Source organism: Bos javanicus, chromosome 9 (assembly GCF_032452875.1).
Source record: "Bos javanicus breed banteng chromosome 9, ARS-OSU_banteng_1.0, whole genome shotgun sequence".
NCBI lineage: Eukaryota > Metazoa > Chordata > Mammalia > Artiodactyla > Bovidae > Bos > Bos javanicus.
The window spans coordinates 70,255,297-70,277,562 of NC_083876.1; the positions used below are offsets into that span (position 1 = coordinate 70,255,297).

General features: G+C 40.8%; 1 protein-coding gene across 1 annotated transcript; it reads right to left on the bottom strand.

Moving 5' to 3' along the window:
- Nucleotides 1–8,644: 8,644 nt before the first annotated feature.
- On the bottom strand, nucleotides 8,645–20,051 carry LOC133254353 (inhibitor of growth protein 4-like). Its single transcript, XM_061428636.1, has 2 exons — nucleotides 20,005–20,051; nucleotides 8,645–10,005 (listed from the first exon to the last, which is right to left on the bottom strand). Exons 1-2 carry the CDS (start codon nucleotides 20,049–20,051, stop codon nucleotides 9,243–9,245), a joined length of 810 nt encoding a protein of 269 aa, XP_061284620.1. The 3' UTR covers nucleotides 8,645–9,242.
- Between the last annotated feature and the right edge of the window lie 2,215 nt (nucleotides 20,052–22,266).

Below are 22,266 nucleotides of genomic sequence, written 5' to 3' on the forward strand. Positions count from 1 at the left end.
AACAGCATCTTATGTTTCCTTCTTCTTGAACCAGTAATCAAACATCATTTGAGATTTTCTTCATCACTTACTGTCACCCACATGAACATTTCTAAATAAGTTTCATTGCAAGGATATAATGGCTCTGGGGTTTATTAAAACTGATAAGGATTTGGGCATTTACACTAAACCTATAAATTTTTTTTTCTCATTTAGCTTTTTTCTCATCATTTTCTGTGCATATAGAAGTCAATGACTCACTCTCTTCTGAGCATGTAAAAGTCTGAGCATGTAAAAGACTACAGATCTGAATTGCTTTCAATTTGGAAACCATTTACGTCTATAGCAACCATAGATAAGTTGTGATATGGTAATAACTGTGATGTATGTGTGATAACAGTAAACAGTTGAAGTGAAGGCCAGCTACGCCCTCCCAAGAATCCTGAAACTGAGCCTTAGTGCCTTGATTGGGTGTGTTTTTAGGAGCCCACAGCTGCTGTATTTTTTAATTCCTGGTTTGCAGTTATATTCCCTAAAGGTTACCAAATGGATTAATTCCTTAACAGACCAGGTACTAAAGCAATAAGCTTGTTTACCTCATTCCTGTACAATTACGTTTATCTGTAGAGTTCCAAACAGAGCTTGTACTGTGTGGTAAGAGACTGGGTTATGTAACGTGGCCTGGAAGCTTGCATATCCTTTCTCAACCATTTAGCAGATATGTGATTTCAGATAGGTTGTTTGACCTTTCTGTGCCACGATCGTCTTCTCTATAAAATAAAGGAAATGAAAGTACCTAATTCATGGGGTTGCTGTGAAGAGTAAATGTGTGGCATCCGCAGCACCATGCTTAGCACATACTGAGCATTCAGTGAATGTTGGCCTTTATTAACATCATGATTGAAAACCTGGAACTGAGTCTCTGCACATGCTCCATATCCATGATCCATCTTAAATTCTACTTCCTGCAGAGACATTTTCTAAATGTAACAGACCTTCTCTTTAAAACAGCAGGAGGACTTTGACCAGCTTTTCTTTTGGTGTTTATCTTGCTGTACTTGCCATTTAAGTTACAGGGAAAAGCTCACAGGATGGCAAGAACCACTGTATTGATTACCAGGACCAAAAGCACCCAAGACTGGTCAAACACTAGCTTTGAACTGAGACGAGACATATGTATATTTATGAGGCACCTCATTCACTCAAAAATTATGTATTAATTATTTTGGGGGAATATCCCCACTTAATAATAATCTAACGGAGGAACACTTGCTATGAGAGTGAGTAATGTCTACCAGAAAAAATGAAGTTTTCTAAGTGCTGTTTTAGGCTTCTAAATCTCAACTATACACATCAGTAGGAACGCCAACCACCTCAAAGAATGTGACTCAGTCATAACAGCAGGACTTTGTCTCACCCTTAGATCTTTCTCTGGAAAAGGAAAACCAATACCCCACAGGGGATCCTCCAGGTTGACTTCCTCAGGGGTTGCCCTGCTCTGGCAATGCTAGTTGACAACGCAGATGGAAAATGTTGAAACACCTGGATGCTCTTCCAAAGACGTCAAGCTGAAGCCTGTGGAACGTTCCTTTGATGTAACTACCCTTCCACATACTCTCCCAGTTCCCTCAAGCGAAGAAGGGAGGAATGTGGATTAAAGGCAGAACACCTGATCAGTGGAAACTGTTTGGATCACTGGTTATAGGTTACAGTCCTGGGGCAGTTCACGGTCTATGAAAATATTCATGAACTGACTTCAAAAATGTGTTATGACTGAAGAAGAAACCTTGCACTCTGTAGGGTGTATACATTGTGTGGTCACTTCTAAAGACCAGAAAGGCATCTCTGAGGGAGGTTTAGAAAGGAAAACAAAGATTCATGTTAGGAGGAAGAGGTGCAAGAAGCAACTCTGTCCTGAAGAGAGGGAGAAACTCGGCCTCTGGAGAAAATACCACAGGCAGGTCACAAGTTTCCCTATTTGTAAATAAACCTACCAGCACTTCCTCACCCCGACTCCAACACCACCACCTCCCCCACAGACTGCTCCGTGCCTCTGCTTTATCTTCTCTGAGGGGGCTCTTTTCACTTCTAACTTGCCTTAGCCTCTGCTTGTTGCAAGACAACCAAGCTGAACTGGACTTGCGCCATCTTGTGGCAACATCTAAAAACGTTTTATGTGTTTTTTTCTTCTACTCAGAAGTACTTCTAAAGCCTTCATGTAGTTCTTCCTTTTCTAAATAAATAAACTTTAAAAAAAAAAGATACCTCGAAGTTTGTTTCAGACTGTTATATAATGCAACTATACTATTTTGTACTCCAGTACCATAGGTCATTATAACATCCTTATTTGTGTACTGATTAGATGAATTCTGAACTTGCTGAAGTTGAAACCCTGATACTTTGGCCACCTGTTGAAAAGAACTGACTCACTGAAAAAGACCCTGATTCTGGGAAAGATTGAAGGCAGGAGGAGAAGGGGACACCACATAATGAGGTAGCTGGATGGCATCACTGACTTGATGGACATGAGTTTGGGCAAACTTCAGGAGTTGGTCATGGACAGGGAAGCCTGGCATGCTTCAGTCCATGGGATCACAAAGAGTCAGATACGACTGAGCGACTGAATTGAACTGAACTGAATTTGTTTCACCCTTGAACAGGAAGCAACTGCAGACACAGTACTCCACTTTGCACAAGAAACCTCTGGTGCAGGCTTCAAATGAGGCCGCTGATAACATCCTTCTTGGCTTATCTCAGTTTCAGCAAGCCAACTTCTCTGGAACCATTATCTGTTCTAATCTGTCTCAGTCAAGGATTGCAATGAAAGTTCTACTTATGTAAATAGGAAAGCATCACATCTGATTTTTAATCATATTGAGCTACAGAGAATTTCCTTCTTGTAATGGTTCTCTCATTAGAACTAGGACACGCTTGTGTGTGTATGTGTGTGTGTGCTCAGTAACTTTGGTCCTGTTTGGCTCTTTGCAACCTCATGGACTGTAACCCACCAGGTTCCTCTGTCCACAGGATTTTCCAGGCAAAAATACTGGAGTAGGTTGCCATGCCCTCCTCCAGGGGGTCTTCTCGACTCAGGGATCGAACCTGTGTCTCCTGCATTATAGGCGGATTCTTTACCCACTGAGCCACTTGGGAAGCCCAGGACATTCTTCCTATTTTCTGAATGATAGTTGCATTTGTGCATGAGAAATTAGTGAGGAGGAAGACTCATTGCTGAATCCAGCAAGCTTCCCGAGCACAGAAGGTACTGTGATCGATATCACTCTTGTTGAACACATTAGAGGCAGACATGCTAGGACACCCTCAGTTGTGTGATGTCAAAGAAGCGTTTGCTGCAGGCTTTGGCTTGAAAAGCTTTGAAACATTCCCAGCTTTGCAGGGGTATTATTATATTTTCCACATAAAATGGATCCACTTTTTTATGCTGCCAAAAATGTGGTATACAGGAAAGACAAGTTGGAAAGTTTCCTATGTTTATAGAATTCTGGTTACTGTATGTTTCTCTGATCTATACACACAAGTTAGGACCTGGGCTCCATCAGGAGAGCAGTTACTACTGACATATCATACTGTTTAGCCACTAATCTATATATGAAATCGGGTATCTAAGCATTCAGAAAACAAACCTGAGGTAGTACGAAACAGTGGCTAAAAATGTGATTTTAAAGGCATTGTTGCCAATATATGAAATGAGAATATTTATCCTTTGGATTTATTGCACATATTAAATGTTATAATGCAAGTAGAGAAGTACTCATTACTGACACAAATTAAGTATTCTAAAAACGTTACCTACCATCAGCATTATATGATGCTAGAATCCTGGGTTGAAAGTGGGAGCAAGACGATAATCAGACTTTGTTTAAATAATTAAGAATACGAAACTATTTGAAATCACTTGATCAGCTGATCTTTTAAAGATTTGGAATAGCACAGGATTATGCTTAAATTGTCCTTCTCTAAAAGTTCATTGCACACAGGAAGCCTTGCATAATGTTTTGTATGTAGTCTTGGTACAATACTTGTTTGTCAAATAAGTGAATTTTAAAATGAATCAACAGTGTAGCTTTGTCCATCACATAGTATATGATTTGTTCTTTCATTAAAAAATTGTACAGGCATTTATCTTTACCCTCCTTTTGCCTGAGCATATGCTGTGGAATTATTTGAATACAAGTCCATGAATTTCTGGCCCCCATTTATATGAATATATTCATTTCTAGTGATAACGTGTTAGTCATAATAATAATATATTTTACTATTATAGGGTAACAACAGTTTTCAAAACACTCTCACATAGACTTCATGGGAGGAATAGATGGGGATCCTTGTCACTGTTTTATAGAAAAAAAAATTTTAATGATTTAAAAAAACATAATTTAAAAAATTCAATTAAATGAGTAAATGAAAGAAAAGGAAGGGTGTCTGCATATGCTAGTTCTCAGTACATGTTTCTTGGATAGATGGTTGGATGGATAGATGGATAGATGGACAAACCAGTAATACGTATTCTAAATCTACTACTTTTTCTACTACAGCAAAACAAAGAGATTAAAGAACTATATCTTCTTGATTGTGTCTATTTCTAATTTTTATACCTTTTTATGTGCTTGGCAAAATTATTTACTGTATTTGAAAAGCAAGTTAATCTATGCACAAATAGTTGTTGATATCTACTAGGTATTAGACATTGGTGATTAAATGTGGAAAGGAAGAACCTCTTCAAGGAGTTCATTTGGGAATTGGACCCCCTGAACAAGAAATACTACAACAGAAGCATAAATGTGAACTTTTCTGTTATTGATAAACTATGGAAAAGAGAGAATAATATGATAGAGTCTAGAATGTAGGACACAAGTTTGGAGATGATTAATGTTTTGCACAATTAATTGAGGAGTCTTTTCAGAAGTGGCAAATAGGGAGAAGGCAGTTGTGAAAATGCTGTGAGAGTCTTAGCTTTTCTTTCAAAAAGTGTTTGCAAATGGCTTTAATATATCTATATTTACATACATCTATTTTCAAATATTCTTCAATATTATTAAGAAGCCTATTAATTTATAAAATCATCATACCATTCTATTATTACTTATAAACATTCTATGTAACTTTTTAAAACATTGCTAATTTGCAGTACTCTAAAGGCTACTTAATAATTATATTTTACAGTGAGATTGTTTATACATTTATTTTAAAATCTCTTTTGTCTCTTTCTATTCCTTGCTCTGGTGGCACAGTGGTAACAAATCTGCCTCCCAGTGAAGGAGACACAGGAGACACAGGTTCAATCCCTGGGTCAGGAAGATCCCCTGAAGTAGGAAATGGCAACCCACTCCAGTATTCTTGCTTGGAAGTTTCAATGGACAGAGGAGTCTGCCAGGCAACTTTTCCATGGGGTCACAAAGAGTTAGACACAATTGAGTACCCACACTTGCACACACATTCCTTTCTCTAATTGGATTAAGTCAAATTTTAGGAACCAAAATTTTCCTTTTAAAAAATTCCATTTGTATAAAAACAGTCTGATGAAAATAGATGTACCAAATGATTTAAGACAAGCTAGAGTAAGACAAGAAGATCATGAAGGCAGGAGCATGTGGTTATGCCTTTTCCCCCAAAATTTTGACTGGATATTCATTATTAGTTTTTATACCAATAATGGTTAGAGAAATTCATGATCCAAGTAAATCTTAAGAGATCTGGAGTCTTTCTCCATACCAAGACAAAATTTACAGTGAATCTGAAACAGAACCCCAAGGGGAGTCTTGCAAAGAGCCTATAACTTTCCTGTTGCAATGAAAATATACAAAACAAACAAAAAAAACTTTAGTATGGCATAGGATCCTTTCCTGACCAGCTTGATGTATCTCTGTGGATGCATCGTGATGGCCCATCAGGGGACACAATCCAGGGCCTACTCTCTGCTGTGGATTTTAGGCAGAGGAACAACCTGCAAACAAGAGAACCCAATCTGTCCAGTCCATCAATTCAAAGGTGAATTGCACTGAATTCGCCACTCAGAATTGAATGAATGAAAGTTGAATTTGCAATTTTCAAACATGCATACAATATAATGCCTAAATTGAGAGTAAAAAAATAAATTAATAAACTACTTTATTTCTGTATTCAGGAGTAAATGAGATAAATACATGTACAAAAAAATAAGAAAGTGATAAAAGCAGCATGGTAAGAGTGGGGGTAGGGGTTGTGATGATACAGATATTTATTCACTATATAACCTAAGAATTTTAAGGCACCAAACTCAGGCTTCTTAAAAGCATTTAGTTCAGCATAACACTGAGTGCTTACTATGTGTGGGAAATTGGATGTAGGTCAGTTTTATTGGTATCCTCTAAACCAAACCCAGTGCTTAGTATATGCACCATAAATACTTTTGAATTAATGAGTGAATAAAACTGCATGGCTCTTTCAAGGATCCGATTCCAAAGCAAAATTGAACCATAGTTTTGGGGGGTTTTTTGATCTGATTTCATCTCTTATGTTCGCTATCTCACTTAAAGTGAGATATGTTTCTAATCACCCAAGTTGACTTTAGCTATTTCCTCACTTGAATTGTTTTGCTATTACTGTTACAATACTTGACCACAAACTCGGTGGTTTTTAACAACACCCATCTATTGTCCCACTGATCGATAGATCAAAAGTCTCACTGAGCTCCCCTGAGTTTTCTGCTCCGGGTCTCACAAGGCTGAAATCAAGGTACTTGCTGGACTGGCTCTTTTTGGAGGCTCTGGGTGAAGAATTTCAGTCCAAACTCATTCAAGTTGTTGGCTGAATTCAGTTGCTCATGGCTTCAGGACAGAGGTCATCATCCTCTTGCTGGTTGATAGCTGAGAGTCACTTGTAGCTTCTAGAGGCAGTTCTCACCTCTGCCTTTCCATCTTCAAATGGCAGCGCCCGTCTTTATGGGTAGAGTGCTTCTCATTCTTTAAATCCTTCTGACTTTCTCCTCTGCTCCCTGGTAGAGAAAAAGCTGTTTTTCAAGGACTTGTGTGATTAGACTAGCACAATCTGGATCATCTCCCCTTTGTCATATAACAGAACATAACCACAGGAATGATATCAGGAGGTGAGCATCTTGGAGCCATCCTGAAATTCTGCTTACTAGCCTCCCTATCACAGTTCACTTGAATCACTGAGTGTTACAGGTTCTCACCCTCACTCCTTTGCATTACTGCTGCTGCTGCTAAGTCACTTCAGTCGTGTCCGACTCTGTGTGACCCCATAGACAGCAGCCCACCAGGCTCCTCTGTCCCTGGGATTCTCCAGGCAAGAACACTGGAATGGGTTGCCATTTCCTCCTCCAATGCATGAAAGTGAAAAGTCAAAGTGAAGTCGCTCAGTCGTGTCCGACTCTTAGCGACCCCATGGACTGCAGCCTACCAGGCTCCTCCATCCACGGGATTTTCCAGGCAAGAGTACTGGAGTGGGGTGCCACTGCCTTCTCATTTGCATTACTACTGCATATAAATTAAGGAAGTGGGCTGGTGTATTTGCCAGAATTGGTAGAAACTGAAGAACATACGTCTCCCCTAGGCAGTAGCCCAATGTTAGGTTTTCAATAAAAGTCTAGAAATCCGGATTTGGAGAGAAAAGTATCTATTTCAACTATATCAGTATTTTTTCAATCTATGTGGATCAAAACAAATATTTGTGATGCCTAGATCTTACCATGGTTTATCATTTTATAATCTCCACACTAGACTCTGCACCAAATTTTAGTTCTTCTCAAAACAGGGGCTGTAAATGCATATCTCCAACATCTAAAATTTCTGCGACACCAATGCATATTCAATGAATTAATGGTTACATTCATCTTTTAGTTAAAATAGGTAATGGTATATGTCACCTGCTTCTTTCACAGGAATGTATTGAGAATTAGATATTTTTTTATCTGCTTATTAATAGTCACTGCATCTGGTTTATGATCACAAGAGAGGGTGTATTTTAAGGAATAAGGAGTGCCTTAGAAGCAAGTGAAAGTGTGAAAGTCACTCAGTCGTGTCCGACTCTTTGCAATCCCATGGACTTAGTCCGTGGAATTCTCCAGGCCAGAATACTGGAGTGGGCAGCCTTTCCCTTCTCCAGGGGATCTTCCCAACCCAGGTCTCTCACATTGCAGGTAGATTCTTTACCAGCTGAGCTACAAATGAGGAATAAGGAGTGCCTTAGAAACAAAGGCACTCCTAATATATAAAGAAAATGTTTCTACCATTGAAACTGAGACTGCTCAAGAAAAAACATTAGACTTTTGACAACATTTATAATTCCCATTATTTAGAGATTTACCAAAAGTATTTATTCAGTGGATGAAGCCCTACTTTATTTTTTTTTTTCATGTATAAAACACAAGTACACATTTATTGGAAATTAAATGAAAGATATCTTATAGGGAAAAGATACACAGTCCTGAAGGTTTTGGAAACCCCTTGTCTGAGGCCCAGTTCCAGCCAGCTCTGTCCTTCCCAAGCTGAGAGGTGGTGGGTCCTGGGGCAGTGGCACCACTTCAGGTTCCATGTCTGGTCCTACTTCCAGCATGTCATCCTCCTGCCTTTTAGCTGACTCAGAGGATGCAAGCTATGCTCAGCACATGTGCTAAAACAGTGTCTCTACAATAAACACAGCAGGCCAACACGTACAGCTTTTATTCACCAACTCGATTCCTTTACATGTGAGATACTGACACTCTGCCCTGCCCCTCCCACTCACAAGGCTGGACGAATCCTCTTGGCACAGAGGAAGGGGTGCCCCTTCAGCCAGGGCCGTGGCCCAGAGGACCCGGAGGAGCCCCCCACTGGAAAAGCATGGAGAGAGTGAAGGAAGTTTATCACGCATGCCCCCCCCCCACAACGAGGGGAGGGAATCAGGAAGCTGGGGGAGGGCCCCATGCTACTGCCCCAGTCCTTAAATACAAAGCAACGGGAGAAAAGAGGACCATCCCTCAAAAACACAGCACCAACCTCGGTGTGGAGGCCAAAGGACAGCGGGCAACACCACTTCCCTCTGAAGGGGGCGGGCTGAATGAGAGCACATGCCGTTAGCGGCCGCAGCACCCCGGGACCAGGGTCTGGGTGCAGCCTCAGCACCGGAAGTGGGGAGGGGAGGAGAGGAGATGACAACATGTGCCGCCCACCTCTCCCTGACCCCCGGCCCAGCCAGGCATCCCACTCCCCACTAGCCAGGTCAGGGGATGTGGAAGAAACTGTGTTGGAATCCAAGGCCCTTGTCTATTTCTTTTTTCGTTCTTGGGAGCAGCGTGGGCAAAACCATTTCCCCCGAGGCTTGGTGGTCAGCCCCACACAGGCAAAGTGGAACCACTCAATGGAGCAGTCAGGGTTGTCACAGCCAATCACCTCCCCGTAGGAGACCTGGTGACAAAGGCAATAGGTGGGTTCGTTGGGATCCACAGGCATATCCAACACATCAGAGGGGTGGACGCTGCCAAAGGTCACTGAGGGCATCCCATACTCAGGGCTTGTGCGCACAAGTTTCAACTTCTTCTGGGCGGCCTTGGGGGCTTCTTCGTCGGAGTTTCTCCCTTTGGAACGAGCACGGGCAGCTTTCTTCTCCTTTTGAGTCCGACTCTTTTTGCCTTTGCTGAAAGAGCTGTCATAGTCACTTGACTCAATCTGCTTCTCCTTCAGATCAGCCTCAAAGCGGGCCAGGTCTGTGTCCAGTCGCCGAATGTGTTTGTCCACCATCTCATAGGTCTGCATGGCAAGCTGCACCTTGTCATCACCAAACTCCTTGCACTTGCCATAGGCTTCCTGGATCTGTCTCAGAAGGGCCAATTTTTCCTCGGAGCTCCGGCTGCGGGCGCTACTCATATATTCACTGGCCAACTTGTCAATTTCAGCCTTTAGGTCCTCTGTTCTTTGGTCCAGGTCCCTCATGAGCTGGAAGTTTCTCTGCAGTTCAAAGGGCAGGTTTTCAATACTGTCCAGATAATGTTCCAAATACCGAAGCCCTACTTTAAATGCCCGCAACCCCCTAAGCTAGTTTATTGGATACTTTACAAATGGACCTTGTACTCTACCTAAGTCCCATGATTTTGAATACATTATCAATCCCTGATAAACTACAGATTTTTCACATGGCTCTTTAACTGTATAATAAGTTTTACCCAATATTACATTTAGCACCCACTTTGATGTCTCATCCAAAATTTAAATGCGATATGCTTTCAAAAATGAAAAGTGTGGAAGTGTTAGTCTCTCAGTCATGTCCGACTCTTTGTGATCCCATGAACTGTAGCCTGCCAGGCTCCTCTGTTCATGGCAAGAATTCTTGTCCAGGCAAGAATACTGGAGTGGGTTGTCATTTCCTTCTCCAGGAGATCTTCCCAACCCAGGGATTGAACCTGGGTTTTCTGCATTGCAGGCAGACTCTTCACCATCTGAGCCATCAGGGAAGCCCTTTCAAAAAGTAAGATGGCCCAAATGATTGAGTGGGTGCTAGGTGGGGGAAGGATTAAGAGCATGAATGATGGCTTCACTGAATTACCTCAGTCAATGACAGAGATGAAAGATCCATCAACAAAAAATCCAGGCAATAAACTGTGAACTCCTGGGACAAATATCATTTCCTTGGACCCTGAGAATCTATTTGTTTCCATAGCAAAGAAAATGCATCATTGAGCTCAGAGGCAATCAGCAAGGAACAGCAGAACTGCCAGCGTTATTGCTACTGTCCAAAGATTAATGGCATCCACTGGATTAGTCTGAAGATAAACTTGGAGCTAGAATGTTGTTCACAGTGTCACTTACTGTCAAAATGAAAGAATATTGTCTTAGGACTTCCCTAGTGGTACAGCGGCTAGGAATCCACTTGCCATTTAATGAGACATAGGTTCAATCCCTGGTCCAGGAAGATTCCACATGCCACAGGGCAACTACGCCAATGCACCACAACCACTGAGCCCACATGCTGCAACTAGGAAGCCTATGCACCAGAGCCTCTGCTCCACAACAAAAGCCACCGCAGTGAGAAACCCACACACCACAACAGAGAGCAGCCCTCACTCTTGGCAACTAGAGAAAGCCCGTGCACAGCAACGAAGACCCAGCACAACCAAAAAGTAATTGATTGATTAATAATTAATTAACTAAAAAAGAATACTGTAATAAAGAATATGAGCTTAGATAAAAGATTTAAAAATAAAAGATCGTTCTGGGTTCATCAATAGAATATATGGCTTCACAGACATTGTCTCCCAGCAGATAAATAAAAATGTTATTATTCTCTCTTTCATACTCAAACAGTAAATTCCAAAGGGGCGAGACACTGGATTCAGATAAATCATTAGCCATTTTCAATCAGCAAGGCTTACTTTTTTCATTTGAAGTTTTATGTGCTTTATGAAAAGAATGATTTTTATAAACTGGAAAGAAACCTGGCATTCTTAAAAACTGTGAAGAAAGTTAATTTACACTTTGAGGTAAAATGTTCTGATTTTTATTTTATGATTACCTATATAAAACTAAATTTAGTTATCTAACCAGTAGTGTCTGGTGTCATATCAGTTGAGTTGGTACTGAATTCTCGGAAAAATAAATAACATGAAATTATTTGTTTTAAGGGAAGTAAAGCTCATACTATAAAAGACAGCTGCTTTTCAAATAACAGCAACTGGAATTTTAATATAACTTATGAGAATTTTGTTTTCCTCCTTTTGGGGGGATGTTTTAAGTCAAATATAGTAACTCAAATCTACAGTTTGACTTTCTTCCCTCCAGGCGTTCTTATGTTCAATTGCCACTATTTTTAGCTTTCAGCAGTTGTTCCAAGAACATATCTTTTCTCAGAAAGCAATATTTTCTCTACTTTCAAAGAAAAAATTTAGGAAAAGTTCAGAAAATGCAGAAGCCCTAAAAATGTACTTGGCCTGCTTCTTCTCAGAACTGAAAAACAGTCGGGTCTCTTCAGTTCAGCCTCTCTAAAGAATAAAGGCAACAGCAGAATTTATGGTTGTAACTAACTTGACCAACGGTAACCTATCAAACTTAGACTCAGTACCATCCAAGCACTTATGTTCCCTATTGTTAACTAACCTACCTAATTGTCACTTGTTCTGACCAATCAAGACTGGTCTCGATAGTTTACAAATATTAGCCTGAGAGGCTCCATTGTTATTTTCAGTTTTCTGTTTTAAAAAATTGGGAGCCTTGCAGTAGAATCATTTCTGATCAGCATGTGATAATCAGGCAGAGTATGCAATAATTGCAAGAATGCACAGTTATGTGCATTCTTACCATAGGGATGTGAGGGCTTCCCAGTGGTGCTAGTGGTAAAGAACCCGCATGGCAATGCAGGAGACATAAAAGATGCTGGTTTGATCCCTGGATTGGGAATATCCCCTGGAAGAAGGCATGGCTACTCACTCCAGTATTCTTGCATGGAGAATCCCATGAACAGAGGAGACTGGTGAGTTTCAGTCCACAGGGTCACAAAGAATCGGACATGACTGAAGCAACTTAGCACCCACATAAGAATGTGACCTAATGATATATTGTAGGGATGTGATATAATAACATATTGTGGAGAGGTGATACAATGTAATATGTGCTATGAGTTACAAATAAACAGGAACAAGTGATATTGGTATAAAAATATCTAGAAAAATATGACGTCAGGAGTCAAGAATAATTCACAAGAATGAAAATGATTAAAAATGAAAACTGGTAGAGTAGTTGTTTGTATACTTAATAGTAAAACAATACATTTCTAGTCTGCTCTCTTCCACTTATAGAAGATGTTGGAGAGTGGGGAGGCTGACATTTTAAAGCCTTTGCTGTATGATAAGGTCTTTAGTTAGTTCTTTGGTCATTGCTGTGTATAATGAGTCTTTTGGAGATAAGGTTGAGGCTCAGAGGTGAGTAGATTGTGAAGGATTAACTTGAAAGACACTATTAAAAGATGCTGGGTCAGAAAATTGCAAGAGTAGAGTGAGGTGAGGGAGGCCTTAAGAAAGGTGTGTGTGTGTGTGTGTGTGTGTGTGTGTGTGTGTGTGCACGCGCATGCTTTCAGTCATGTCTGACTCTTGATGTACTTAGTCGATCAGTCATGTCCGACTCTTTGAGATTCTTTGGACTATAGCCCACCAGGCTTCTCAGTCCATGGAATTTTCAGGCAAGAATACTGGAGTGGGTTTCCATTTCCTTCTCCAAGGGATCTTCCCAACCCAGAGAACAAACTGGTGTCTCTTGCATCTCCTGCATTGGCAGGCAGATTCTTTACCACTAGCACCACCTGGGAACCAAGAAAGGGATGGATCTGAGTAACATGATTGGAGAGGTAAGGGCAACCATAAGACTTAAGAACAAGGATAGGCAATAATTAATTTTCAGTTATGTGCATTCGACAGCTGTAAAAAAAAAAAGTCACTGCATTGTACCCAAAGTTGGGTACAATCTGAAACAAACACAGTGCCAGCAGTCTAGTGGACAAAATCATTTTCAAGACTTAACTCAAATGTCATCTGTGCTTTGTGACTTCACCTAATCCACTCGTCTCCCAAGAAGTCCATCAGAAGAAAGTAAACTTTTCTCTTTTCTTTAATTTTTACTAAAATACAATTGATCTACAATGTTATGTTAGCTTCATGTATACAGCAAAGTGATTCAGTTTTGTGTATATATGTATTCTTTCTTAGATTTTTTTTCCATTATAGGTTATTCCAAGATATTAAATAGAGTTCCTTGTACTATACAGTTAGTCCTTGTAATCTATTTTATATACAGTAGTCTTTACATTTTAGTCCCAAATTCCTAATTTATCCCTCCCTCATTCTCCTTTTGTTAACCATAAGTTTGTTGTCTATGTTTGTGAGTCTATTTCTGTTTTGAAAATAAGATCATTTATATCATTTTTTAAAAATTCCACATATAAGCAATGTCATATGATATAAGCAAGTATCATATCATATGATGTACTTTCAGTTCAGTTCAGTTCAGTCACTCAGTTGTGTCCAACTCTTTGTGACCCCATGGACTGCAGCACGCCCATCACCAACACCCAGAGCTTGCTCAAACGCATGTCCATTGAGTCAGTGATACCATCCAACCATCTCATCCTTTGTCGTCCCCTTCTCCTCCCTTCTCCTCTCTTCAATCTTTCCCAGCATCAGAGTCTTTTCAAATGAGTCAATTCTTCTCATCAGGTGGCCAAAATATTGGAACTTCATCTTCAGCATCAGTCCTTCCAATGAATATTCATGACTGATTCCTTTAGAATTGACTGGTTGGATCTCCTTGCAGTCCAAGGGACTCTTGGGAGTCTTCTCCAACACCACAGTTCACAAGCATCAATTCTTTGGCACTCAGCTTTCTTTATGGTCCAACTTTCACATTCATACATGACTACTGGAAAAACCATAGCTTTGACTAGATGGACCTTTTTTGGCAAAGTAATGTCTCTGCTTTTTAATATGCTGTATTCTTAGGTTGGTCATAACTTTTTCAGTTTTGCAGGTACAAAAGTCACTGCATTGTACCCAAACTTGGGTACAGTCTGACACAAACACAGTGCCAGCAGTCTAGTGGACACAATCATTTTCAAGACTTAACTCAAATGTCATCTGTGCTTTGTGACTTCACCTAATCCACTCGTCAATTTCATGGCTGCAGTCACCATCTGCAGCAATTTTGGAGCCCAAAAAGATAAAGTCTGTCACTATTTCCATTGCTTCCCCATCTGTTTGCCATGAAGTGATGGGACCAGATGCCATGATCTTAGTTTTCTGAGTGTTGAGTTTTAAGCCAGCTTTTTCACTCTCCTCTTTCATTTTCATCAAGAGGCTCTTTAGTTCTTCTTTGCTTTCTGCCATAAGGGTGATGTCATCTGCATATTTGAGATTACTGATATTTCTCCTGGCAATCTTGATTCCAGCTTGAGCTTCATTCAGTACATCATTTCTCATGATGTACTCTGCACATAAGTTAAATAAGCTACTTAGTATGATAATCTCTAGGTTCATCTATGTTGCTGCAAGTAGCATTATTTCATTCTTTTCATGACTGAGTAATGTTCCATTGTTTATATTACTACATCTTCTTTATCCAGCCTCTGTCTAGAGACACTTAGGTTGCTTCCATGTTTTGGCTATTGTAAATAGTGCTGCTGCGAACATTTAGGGTGTATGTATCTTTTTAAGTTAATTTTTTTCTCTGAAAGGTAACCTTTTCTTGCTCTATGTTCCCACAGTACCTCATCTATAACTTCTAGAAATGACCTACCTGAATTATCTAGTATTGCTTTGAAAATCTGTCTCATCCATAATACCATGAACGATTTTAAATCAAGGACCTTTTCTAGTCATTTGGACACTGTAACCCTAGCACTATGCCTGCCTTGCACACAATAACCAATATCTTGGTTGAAAGAAATCAGTCAAGGCAATCTTCCACAGGTGAACTTTTTAAAAAGAAAGAAAAGGTAAAAGTAAAAAGCCTCAAAACCCACTTATTGATCAAATGTATAAATTTGATAAATATATAGATAAATAGAGAAACCAAAATTAATTGTATTGTTGGCTAGTCAATCAGTCATGTCTGACTCTTTGCAACCCCTTGAACTGCAGCACTCCAGGCTTCCCTGTCCTTCACCATCTCCTGGACCTTGCTCAAACTTATGTGCATTGAGTCAGTGATGCCAACCAGCCATCTTGTTCTCTGTTGTACCCTTCTTCTCCTGCCTTCAATCTTTCCCAGGCCCTTTTCTCAGAGTCTTTTCTAATGAGTCAGCTGACCATTAGACCATTTCACATCATGTGGCCAAAGTATTGGAGCTTCAGCTTCAGCATTAGTCCTTCCAATGAGTATTCGGGATTGATTTCCTTTAGGATTGACTGGTTGGATCTCCTTGCAGTCCAAGGGACTCTCAAAAGTCTTCTCCAGCACACAGTTCAAAAGCATTGATTCTCCGGCACTCAGACTTCTTTATGGTCCAACTCTCATCCAAAATGACTACTGGAAAAACCATAGCTTTGACTATACAGACTTTTGTCAGCAAAGAAATGTCTCTGCTTTTTAATATGCTGTCTAAGTTTGTCATAGCTTTTTTCCAAGGGGCAGGCATCTTTTAATTTCATGGCTTCAGTTATCATCTGCAGTGATTTTATAAAGTCTGTCACTGTTTCCATTGTTTCCCCATCTATTCACCGTGAAATGATGGGATGAGATGCCATGATGTTTGTTTTTTGAACGTTGAGTTATATTAGGATATCAGCTAGTGTCCAATGGTTCAGTGGGTAAGCAATTCACCTCCTGCCAATGCAGGAGACACAGGAGATGTGGGTTCAATCCCTGAGTCAGGAAGATCCCCTGGAGAATGGGAAAATTACCCACTCTTGTATTCTTGCCTGGAGAATCCCATGGACAGAGGAGCCTGGAGGACTATAGTCCCATAGGGTAGCAAAGAGTCAGACATAACTTAGCAACTAAACACATCAATTAGTGTGAACTTTTAATGTTTCGCAGGTCATGGTCTAGGACACATGACACTTTGTACATGAGTCAATTATGGCGTTTATAAGGTTGTTTTGCTACTAATTGTTTTCAAATTTTTCATTAGACTGTAAACTCTGTTGATACCAGGACTGTTTTATATATAGTGCTATGCTTAGCTGCTCAGTTGTGTCCAATTCTTTGCAACTCTATAGACTGGAGCCCACCAGGCTCCTATGTTCATGGGGATTTTCCAGGCAAGAATACTAGAGTGGGTTCCCATGCGCTCCTCCGGGGGATCTTCCCAACCCAGGGATTGAACTCAGGTCTCCTGCATTGCATGCAGATTCTTTACTGTCTGAGCCACTGGGGAAGCCCTGTATACATTTCCAGCTGTTGCACAGCTGGAATATATAATAAGGGCCTAGAAAAAGTTTGAGAAAGGAAGAAGGAAAAGGAAGGAATAAAATGGAAAAGTTTAAAAGAGTGGGGAAAGGGGGGTAAAATTTTAAAACTCTGGTATAAAAATATTACAAAAGGATTTTTTGCCAGGTTGAGGCTGTCTAGGCTAAATAAGTTTCTCCAACACGTCAGAGCTTCCAAGTTGACAGTGATTGAGCCAAAAGAAAACCGATTCTTCCTCGTCTTCTCCTTGTCCCTCAGGTGCCACATGCATATCCGACTAACGTCAAAACAGAAAGCTGGACTCCTTGTACAAAAATGTGCTGGCGAGTCATCTGGTGACCTTTAAGAAACAATCATTGCAAATGGGCATGGGAGCAAGAGGAAATGATCTTCATCTGGGCCACTTCTCTTCTGCACACGCCGGCTGGCGAAGAGGCAGGCATACAGTTACAAGGAGCACAACTTTTGTTTTCCAACTGCCTGCCCAAGCCTTCCAGTATTTTCCACAGCTTTACTGAAAAAAAAAAAAAAATACAAGTGTAACAGGATGTGAAAACTCCCCCCACATCCTGAGACCATTCCCCTCCATGCACCTCAGGCCCTGGCCTCTTCTTACTCAGCCAGTGTGATCTGCGTCAATTGCGTTAACAGCCCAATACCCAGAGCAAATATTGGTCTTTCTTCTTCCTGTGTCCCTAAGTTTTCTCTTTATCCACATGCACCTGGGAATTCCCCAAAGTCAGGAAGTATTGCCTCGGTTGTATTTGCTAGCTCAGTGTAGATAAACGCAGCTCATCATCCCTCAACCCTTTTCTTTCCCAGAGTAGGGTCCAACTGCCTACTTAAAGCTATTATCTGGGGCTCTTTTTAAAATACTTTGTAGAGTGAGATGGCAGGCTCATTGGTCTGTAGAATAATAGTACTTTGACACTTCTCAAAGTTTCTGCTTATACATTGTTTGCTCAGTTCAGTTCAGTTCAGTCACTCAGTCGTGTCCGACTCTTTGTGACCCCATGAATCGCAGCACGCCAGGCCTCCCTGTCCATCACCAACTCCCAGAGTTCACTCAGACTCATGTCCATCGAGTCAGTGATGCCATCCAGCCATCTCATCCTCTGTCGTCCCCTTCTCCTGCCCCCAATCCCTCCCAGCATCAGAGTCTTTTCCAATGAGTCAACTCTTTGCATGAGGTGGCCAAAGTACTGGAGTTTCAGTTTCAGCATCATTCCTTCCAAAGAAATCCCAGGGATGATCTCCTTTAGGATGGACTGGTTGGATTTCCTTGCAGTCCAAGGGACTCTCAAGATTCTTCTCCAACACCGCACTTCAAAAGCATCAATTCTTCGGCGCTCAGCTTTCTTCACAGTCCAACTCTCACATCCATACATGACCACAGGAAAAACCATAGCCTTGACTAGACAGACCTTTGTTGGCAAAGTAATGTCTCTGCTTTTGAATATGCTATCTAGGTTGGTCATAACTTTCCTTCCAAGGAGTAAGTGTCTTTTAATTTCATGGCTGCAGTCACCATCTGCAGTGACTTTGGAGCCCCCCAAAATAAAATCTGACACTGTTTCCACTGTTTCCCCTCTATTTCCCATGAAGTGACATTGCTTGCTACTGACTAGTTAATGGGAATTGACAGCTCCTGTTATTCTTCTAATGAAGACACAAGTGCATGCAGGAAATGTGTTTTGTTTATTTCTTTGTTTCTCTGTTGCTTGTTTTGAAACAAAAGGAGGAGATGAGGAAATGAAGTTGCTTTGTTTTTTAGAATACAGTCTTTTAGGGTTAAAAACTCTGGTATATGAGTTTTCAAAAATCATATTGAAGTAGTCAGAAATTTGGATAGAGGTTACTTTTTTCTAAAAGATAAATTTCTAGTTTAAGTAAAGGAGGTCAAGCAGAAATGAAGGTAAGCTACTTCTGCTTCTGCTAACATTCAAGAAGCAATGTTACATTAGAGATAATTCAACTTCAGATATAAGTCTTTACCAGCAGCTGATTATAAGTAATTACATAATGTTCAGAAGTGAACCTAATATGTAGTACAGCTGATTAAAAATATTTTTCCATTTTGAATAAATCTGTGAGTTCTAGTACATATAATAGTCACTGTATATCTGGCTGTGGGTAAAATGTGAGGATGTAAATGCTTGTGAATAGAATTCATATAATATCACCAGTTAAAAAACTTTATTTGGATTGCCGTCTCTTTTTCAGATATCATACGGGAATATACTTCTAAATCTCTTCATCTTTGTCCTCCTCTGTTCATATTTCTTCTTAGAAATTTCTGTGTGTGTGTCTTTGGAGCTATAAGAATGCACTCCTATGATCTCAAATTTTACCTAAGCAAAAGGAAAGGCTTCTTTTCAACAAACTGGCATAAAACTAGGTTTGCCATACAGCACAGCTGGCATCACTCCATGGGACCCAACATTCATAGGAGACATCATAAATTAACGGGGCTACTCTCTGACTCAATCCTGCCGAATACAGAACTCAGGCATCTACAGAAACCTATCTCTTGGACTGGTGATAGAGCTGGAGGAAGTCAATTAGATTCTCTAAATTCCTTCTCAATGCCTTATACTGGCATTTTTTGTTTTATCCCACTTAACAGATACTCCATTTTTTACAAACTTAAAGTCTGAAAGTCTATTCAGCACCATTTTCCCAACAGCATCATTTTTAAATTAAAATCTATGCAGTTTTTTCAGACATAATACTATGACACACCTAAAAGACTCTATCATACTGTCAATACAACTTTTATATGCATTGGGAAGCCAAAAACTTGATGTGACTCCTATCATATTTAAAATGGATAACCAAAATGGACCTACTGTATAGCATAGGGAACTCTGCCCAATATTCTTTAATAACCTAAATGGGAAAAGAATAGATACTTGTATATGTATTATGTATGTATGTGTTACTTTGCTGTACACTTGAATCTAACAAAAGATTGTTAATCAACTATACTCCAATATAAAATAAAAATTAAATACAATAAAAATATAAATAAATCCCCCAAACCTTGATGTGATTCACTTTCTTATAATATCTTCTTTATTGCCATGATCTGGAACCAAGGCCACCATATCTCCAAGGTCTGCCTGTCATTGTGGTTTCTTACCTATTGTGATCATTCTGAGGGCTCCTCATGGCTAAGTTGAGAAACATGGTCGTATTATGATTGTTGTTTGTTGCTATTTAGTCGCTAAGTCCTGTCTGACTCTTTCTGTGACCCCAGGGACTGTAGCCTGTCAGGATCCTCTGTCCCTGGGATTTCTCAGGCAAGAATACTGGGGTAAGTTGCCATTTTCTCCTCCAGGGGTTCTTCCCCACCCAGGGATCAAACCTGGGTTTCCTGTGTCGCCTGTGTCTCCTGCATTGATAGGCAGACTCTTTACCATCTGAGCCACCAGGGAAGCCCAATATTATGATTACCTACCGTTTTTCATCACACTTTACTGTAACATATCATGATCATACGTTACTGTAACAGAGAGAAAAGGATTACTGACCTCTCTGGTGTTATGACTCAGATAGCTTTCTGGGATACTAATAGTGCTGGACGAGACCTTGCTCCTGGAGCAGCTAGTGCCACGACAGGAGGGTCTGCAGCTGTGGAAGGAGCACATTCCGTTCCTTCCTTGATCAGCCAGATTAAACAAGAGCAGGGCTCCCCTCATCTCTGCAGCTGTGTTCCAGCCGGGACTGGAGAGGTGCCCCTGACACATGGTGTTTCCTACTAAGAAAAGTGCTAAAATTACCCAGAAGTTCCTCAAATCCTGGCACGAGGGAGGCCACACAGTCAGCACAGCTCCCTTCTCCTTTTCAGCAGTTTTCCTTGCTATTTTTGGAGCAAGTTACCTGTGGCATTTTGGAGGATTTATCATTGTTGCCTTAAACCTGTAACTCTCTAGTAATGACCAAATGGTGGAAATTTCAGCAAACGCAGTTTTTGACTATCTGAATTCCTCCACATGCACACCTGGCATTTGCAACCTGAGTCCTAGGAAACCTCATGAAATAAAGTCTCCTGACGGGAATGTGTGCATCTATTGGGCCCCATCTTCAGGATTGCCTCTTTGGGGCTTCCCTGGTGGCTTAGATAGGAAAGAATGTGCCTGCAATGCAGGAGACCCAGGTTCAATCCCTGAGTCGGGAAGATCCCCTGGAGATGGGAATGGCAACCCACTCCAGTATTCTTGCCTGGAGAATCCCATGGACAGAGGAGACTGGCGGGCTACAGTTCAAGGGGTGACAAAGAGTCAGACACTACTGAGCGACTAGCGCTTTGGGGCAAAGGTGCCGTTCCTTCCAATAAAGCATCTGGGGGTGAAGGGCGGGAGGCCTCATCGTCGAGCCCAGGTCAGAGGCACGACGCACAGGTGGCTTTGCGCAGTGGAAGCTGGCAGCCTGCTCCCTGTGTGAGCAGCCTTGGTTCCAAGCCCTCAGCATGACTGTCACCTCTCTCCTGGGAGTGCTTGTGAGGGTGTGTAGGGAAGAGATTAGCATTTGAATCGGTGAACTGAGAAAAAGCAAATCTTTCTCATCGAGGTTGCATCACCCAATCCACTGAGGGCCTGAATAGAACAAAAAGCCTGGTGGGCCAGGCTGTAAAGACTCTGCCTGCAATGCAGGAGACCAGTGTTCCATCCCTGAGTCGGGAAGATCCCCTGGAGAAGGGAAGGGCTACCCACTCCAGTGCTCTCACCTGGAGAATGCCACAGACAGAGGAGACTGGTGAGCTACAGTCTATTGGGTCCCAAAGAGTTGGAAATGACTGAGCGACTAACACTTTCACTTTCTCTCTGTGTCTCTCGGATCTCCATCTTCTCCTGCCCTTGGGCCATTGATAGTCCAGGTTCTTGGGCCTTGGATAGGAAATTACACCATCAACCTCCAATTCTCAGGCCTTCCTATTCAGACTGAATTACACCAGCAGCTTTTCAACTTCTCCAGCCTGCGGACGGTTCTCTCTGCCACCATAACCCTGTGAGTCAATCCCTATAATAAATTTCCACTTATAAATACCTATATATACCCTATTTGTTCTGTTGCTCTGGAGAACCCTAATACAGGCCTCATAGGATGGCCGTGTTGTACCAACAATTTTATATTTAGTTAAAACTTTATTTATACTCTTTTTATTTTGGAAGTTTAAAAAATAGGAAAAGTAGCCATAAAAGTATACCTCTTTGGGGGAGAAACTAAATTAATATATAGCTTATTTTAAAATAAATATATAATCTAAAAATTCATTTTTAAAAAGTAAAACATAGTAGGTATCTATTTGCTTCATTGGTCACTGTACTCCTTAAAAGTAAGGAGTGTATTTTCTCTATATACAACCTGTATGCAGTGCAATACTGACAGGTAGCAGGCACTA